Source organism: Coturnix japonica, chromosome 9 (assembly GCF_001577835.2).
Source record: "Coturnix japonica isolate 7356 chromosome 9, Coturnix japonica 2.1, whole genome shotgun sequence".
Lineage (NCBI taxonomy): Eukaryota > Metazoa > Chordata > Aves > Galliformes > Phasianidae > Coturnix > Coturnix japonica.
This window is the reverse complement of record NC_029524.1, coordinates 7,000,212-7,006,211: the sequence shown is the minus strand read 5'-3', so window position 1 is coordinate 7,006,211 and position 6,000 is coordinate 7,000,212. Positions and strand designations below refer to the sequence as shown.

The 6,000-nt window shown below is 46.5% G+C and overlaps 1 protein-coding gene across 1 annotated transcript in view; it reads left to right on the top strand.

Annotated features, from left to right (window-relative positions):
* The first annotated feature begins 693 nt into the window (after positions 1 to 693).
* Positions 694 to 6,000, top strand: part of CUL3 (cullin 3) — a 42,735-nt gene continuing 37,428 nt past the window's right edge. Inside the window, exon 1 of the mRNA XM_015871332.2 lies at positions 694 to 1,169. Within this exon, the coding sequence (XP_015726818.1) occupies positions 1,104 to 1,169 (66 nt within the window). The 5' untranslated portion in view covers positions 694 to 1,103. The remainder of the gene's footprint in view (positions 1,170 to 6,000) is intronic.

Here is a 6,000-nt window from a genome sequence, read left to right as displayed (position 1 = left end):
TGTGTTTATAGTCCCGGTGGGAAGTGGTTGTAACAAACACAGAGACAAAATGAACGCAGTAGCTCTTACAGAAGGCAAAACTACCTCAGAGCTCTGTGGTGGCAGAGGGTGTGATGGGAGAGCTAAGCAGAGCTGCAGGAATAACGTGCACCAGGATGCCTTGCTATCTAGTCCTACAAGTCACCTAGAAGAGATTCTCTTCCTGACTACGTGGTGTTGCATCCACATGCAGGACACCAGTCATGCCAGCGATCTCTAGATCTAGCTTTCAAGCTCCATCCCCTACCTGCAGTCAGGCTCTGGTTCAGGGGCATTATTTTCCTGCTAACCAGCCTAACGTTCGTGGAGCTGTATTGCTGTATTGCTGTATTGCTGTATTGCTGTATTGCTGTATTGCTGTATTGCTGTATTGCTGTATTGCTGCCGGCCTACAGGCCCTGTTGTTTCCCGAGCACCCTTCCCTCCTGCTCCACCTGCCCTTTCCAAGCGGCCTATATTTAGCTCCGTACTCGTGTCAGCACCGCCTCGGGTGCCACCCTCATTTCTCAGTCACGCATCGTGACGGCAAAAAAACAACACAAAACATAAATACAACCGTCCTGCATCACTCCACTCCGCGTCCGCCGCCTGTGACAGCTCGCCGGACGGTCTCGCGAGAGTGGCGAGCTCCGCCCCGCCCCGCGGCCCTCCCGCCGCCCCCGCCCGCCGCCGCGGCCGGATCCGTCCCCTCGTCGCTGCGCCCTGGGCGGTGGGACGGGACGGGGAGGGGAGGAAGCGAGAGGAAGGGGAAGGGAAGAAGAGGAAGGAGGGGGGCGCTCGGCCCTGCGCACTGAGCGATGTTTGTCCGCCATCGCGGCGGAGGAGGCGGGTGAAGGAAGCGTCGCCGCCGGAGCGAGGGCCCCGCGCCTCCGCCTCGCTTTCCGCCGCTCCCTCCGCTCCCTCCAACCCCCCGCGGCCCGGCCCGGTCCCTCCGCGCAGCCTCGGGGCCCGCAGCCCGCAGCGAACATCTCCGGCGGCCTCCCCCGCCCGGCCCCGGCCCCGCCGCCCCCCGCGCGTCCTCCGCGCCCCTCCCCAGGGGGGCGCCGCCGCCGCCGGCCCCGAAGATGTCGAACCTGAGCAAGGGGACGGGCAGCCGGAAGGACACCAAGATGCGGATCCGAGCCTTCCCCGTGAGTACCGGCCCCGACGGGCCTAGGCCGCCCGCGCCAGGCCCCGGCCTCCGCAGGCCTCGCGGCCTCACGCCCTGTCAGCCGTATGGGGGGGGCCCGGCCGGGCCGGCCGCGGGCCTGCGGGGGGCGGGCGGCTGTCAGCGGGTCGGGAGGCGACGGGAACCGGGAGCGGCGCTGCGAGTCCGCCGCCACTAAATGGTGGGGAACGGGGCTCCGCCGCCGGACCTGAGGCACCGCGGGGCGGGCAGCCCACGAGCGGCAGCGGGGAGGGGGGCGGCCGGCGGTTCTTTGTTTTCAAGGAAAAGGCCTCGGGGAAGGAGTGGAAGGTTACGCGGCTTCGTCCACAACGCCGGTTACCTCCGGAAGGGGGGCGGTATTCATTTGCGTCTTCCGGAGAGTTTCCTCGTCGAGAATTTATTTGACTCTCTATGCTGTGAAAGAGACTCTAAGTCGTACGGTTATGAGACTTAGGTGGCACAGTGCCAGTTGTTGCTGTAAACATGGGGCACAGGTAACTTCCATGTGTGTTGTGTAGGGCCGTGGAAATGCCATCCCTTGGATTGCGGATGGGAACGAGCCCAGTTATTAATTTATTCTGCCATAAAGCTTGCAGTGTTTTGACAGTTGGTTCAATTAAAGCTTAGAACAGAATAACAACTGTGGGACTGTTAATGGCGGTGAGGAATGAGGGACAGAAGAAAGCTTCGGTCTGCCTGAGGTTTGCCAGGAAGTGTGTGTGTGTGTGTGTGTGTGCATTCACCGATGTGTGTTAAAAAGAAGATACTTAGTTGAGTCACTGGCATGTGGGGCTTAGCGTAACTTTTTGATGTTACGCCTGATCCTGGTAGGTAGTAGGATAGAACTAATGAGCCCTGCCTTTAGAGAGAAGCCGGGCGTACCTGTTTTATCTTATTTACTGACAAGGAGTATATCAGTACATTTGCTTCATGAAAAACCTCGCTGATAAAGTTGGGGGATTCTCTGTCTTTTCAGCAGCTTCTTTACTCACAGTAATGTGACCGACTGCTTTCTTCTTCCCTCTACTTCTAATGGCCAACAGTTGCATTTAGTGGTAAAAGTCAAAACAAAGAAGGGTGCTGTGAAACTTAAGGCCTTTAGCTGGGCAGAGACTTTTGGTCTCCATATTGTGTATATTTCTTTCAACAGTCTTTTATAAGATTGTCAGTTTTGTGAGGATATTTTGACTTGTAGGAATAAAGTCTTATTGCAACATTGTCAGGGCTTTACTAACAAAAAGTAGGAAAAGCTTTACCAAAATTAACCATGACATAAATGTGTAAAAAATAGCCATCTTTTGACTTGATGAACAGATTCAAGGCCAGGCTGGACGGGGCCCTGGGCAACCTGATCTAGTAAAGGTGTATGTTTGGTGGCCCTGCCAGGCAGGGGGTTGGAACTACATGATCCTTGAGGTCCCTTCCAACCCGGGTCATTATGTGATTCTGTGAACAGATTCATTTATCACAACTGAATATGTGGATCTGTATTAGCCAGCAACAGCAAACTCAACAAATGAGATCAACTTTCCAAGTGATTCTTTTTCGGTGCTGTTACACATAAGCAAGTGAAATCAGGTTGGTGGCTGAAGGATGCTCACACAGAGCTCTGCTCTTACAGAAGTGTAAGCATTGCCATCACTTTTTTTCTTCTAAAACCATTCTTGTTCACGTTGTTTTTCTTTTCAGTTTAAATTAAAAGTTTACATTAAAAATCTAAACAAAACCCATCAAAGCTCCCTGAATTATTGCCTTCCTAAAATGCCAGTGAGTGCATATAGGCATATAAGCATCTTAAACGTTTGGTGATTTCTATTGACAGCAATTTTCCAGGTGTTTCATTCAGTGGATTTTCTTCTCTGAGACATTTTGTTGGCAATCCCGTTGATCAGGTGTTTATAGAGAAGAAACGTGTAGTTGGTTAAGAGATGTGGAGGGCTTTGCCTTGCACAGTTGCAGAAGGTAATAACTATTGTTAGGGTCCAGGTTACAATCTTAACACAGATTTTGCAGAGCCCCAAGTGTTTGTGTAGCTTTAGTCCTGTGAATGGTGCCAGCGACTGCAGTGGGATTACTCATGTCAGTGAGGTTACATCTGTGTGCGGGATAGAGTCTATATTTAGAATGTGTACTATTCCTACTTCAGTTATGGATCTTCACTCTTTTATCTCACATTTGGTGCTTCTGCTCTTCACTTCTGAATTAGAAGTGCCTTCAGAGGTGACTTTGTAGGCTTCTTCTGTTTTTCTTTGGTGCGGGTAGGTCTCCTTGTTCTGCTTTAGTTGGCTTTTCGTGCAGAGGTCTCTGCTGACTGTTGTGTGAGAGCTGAAGGAGCCAGATTGGTTGGGTAAGGTTCCTGGAACGTAGCAATATTATGGCAACTGAATCCACGTCGGTTCTGTCCCTTTTCATGTTTTTATATTTTATTTTTAGACTTCTCTGTCATTGTTATATCTTGCAATAACTGAAGGAGGGATCAAATAATATTTTACGGAATAATACAGCACGTGTTTTTAATTAGCAGTTCAGTAGAATTTCACAAACACCTTCTAAAACTACAAACGTTTTACCAAGTGATCTTAAAGTTTTGATATTTTTTCTAGATTCTTTATTGTTAATTTCTTGTAGTTATGGCAGGTCTCCTTTACTATTTACTACCTCCTGTTATGTGCCATGTACTCTTTCTCTTACCTCACACTGAGGTCTTTTCTTACCTTGAGCACATGGCAGGCTATTTTGCTAAGTGAGTTGTAAGACCATTAGAAAATAATTAAGGCAAATAATTTCCTGCACATTTAACCTTTTTTTTTCTTTTCTGTTCACAAGAGGAAAAAATTGTTTTCTTTCCCTGATTTTAAACTATTTTATTAAAAAGAAATGTCTCCTCACGTCAAATTCGAATTAATGACAGTGATAATCTTTGTGTCAGAAATTTCAGGAGCTCATGAAAGTTTCACGTGCGTCCAGTGGAGCAAACTGATGAGCTGGATGTGGTTCGGTGCAGTAATCTCACATACTGCAGCTGGGGGCTTTCATTGTGCTGCTTTAACCACTCACGGGACTGTTAACTCTTTTATAACGCGTAGCTGCTGTGTGTCTGTGTCAGACTGTCTGATACCATTCTGTGTAGGGGCAGCATTAAAGCAGGAGTCGGAACTTAGTATAAGGAGATTCTTGAGCGGTTGTAGGCTCTCTTTGGTTAAGCAACCTTGAAACTTTCCTGTTTCAAATTCATAAACACTGGGAAAAAATATAAATATACTGTAGCTGGATGCTAGAAGAATATAATGTGTGAAATGTCAAGTGATTGTCACTCATGTTAGTGGAATGTAGCTGTACTACATTGTATGTAGTAAAAAATGTAATTTATTATTTGGAGTGCAGTAGTATTTTTGCTAAATATATAGTATGTGTCTTATGCAGAAATACAGGTTCGATACTCCCACAAAACATGGGTTCATTGCACTGGTTTTGAGAAACGTTGGGGGTTGTTTTTCACACCCTCCCCCAGCTGAAAGTGCTCTCATGTCCCAGGCTGCCTCCTGCTGCTTAGCTCTCAGCAAACCCGTTATTGCTGGCTAAAGGAATACTCTAAAACCTCTCAAACAATCTTACAGCAAATCTAATTTTAACATGATTTAGTTGACCTCTGAAAGGTGGTGCCAAAGAATGACAGTTCTGCACTTCAAGCTCTTGAAGAGATGTCTACAGCTGCAATCTGGCATGTATAATAAATTAGGTTTCCTGCATGTGTGCTTGAGCTACTTGGCGTGGCTGTTTGGTTAAGGAAAATAGCAGCCTTCGATGTGCTGGGATGGGGAAGTTTTACAAAATAGAAAATGTCCATTTCTTAAAGGGATGAATAGTATATGAGAATTCAAAAAGCATTTGATAATTAAGTTTCCAAATTGATGCATGCAACATTAAACTGTGTTGAACAACATTTGAGTTTTGGGGTTTTTTTTTTGCACAAGCTCATCCTTTTATTAAATCAGAGCAGTAAAGGTCACCCTAAAGTTGGTGGATGGATGTTCCCGAAAACCAGCATGACCTAATGGTGGGGCATTGGGTTTGATTTCTATAGCTCTGTATGTTTGGGTTTGTTTTTTCCTTTCTTTTTAACCCTGGTGCTTTCAGTCAGTTTTGTTTCCTGCAGAGCTGTCTTCCTTCTCTATAACAAGACTGCAAAATAGTATTTTGCCAATTCTCAGAGCTGTCTATTCTGGTGAATCACTGTTGTATGGTTACATTATGAATTCTGGAAAGCATTTGGAGGAATCCTACGCATGCATTTGAGACAGGATGAGTCTTTCAAGTGCGTGTATATAAGCTTCAGTGATTTTATTTGAAATACTTGTGCCCAAGAAAATTCTGGTTTCATGCAGTCTCATGGAAAAAGGCCACTTTCAATCCAGTTTGTCAGTTGATGTTACTCTTAAGTTTTCAGAACTTTCTTTGTGGGAAAAGTAGCTTCAGCTCTTACACCAGAAAGTGCTGTAGCTCCTACATCCACTGATGTTGCTCCTTTCAAATCTAGCACCTGCTGTTTTAGGCTTCATATAGGTAGAGGGTTTTATTTTCCCCCTCAGGGAATGCTGACTGTTTCTGTGGTTTGTTTTGGATCTTGGGGTATTTATGATACAAGGTGATAGGAAGTTTGTTAAATTTATGCTGCAATTTGTAATGTGTCCATTTATCAAATCAAGAAGTTGGTGTAAATTTTGTATCTTGCTTGAGTGTCTTGGAACAGGTAGACCCTAGAAAACACACTGAACTGTAGTTAAGTTTTTTAATGGTCAGATTAGGCAAGTAAC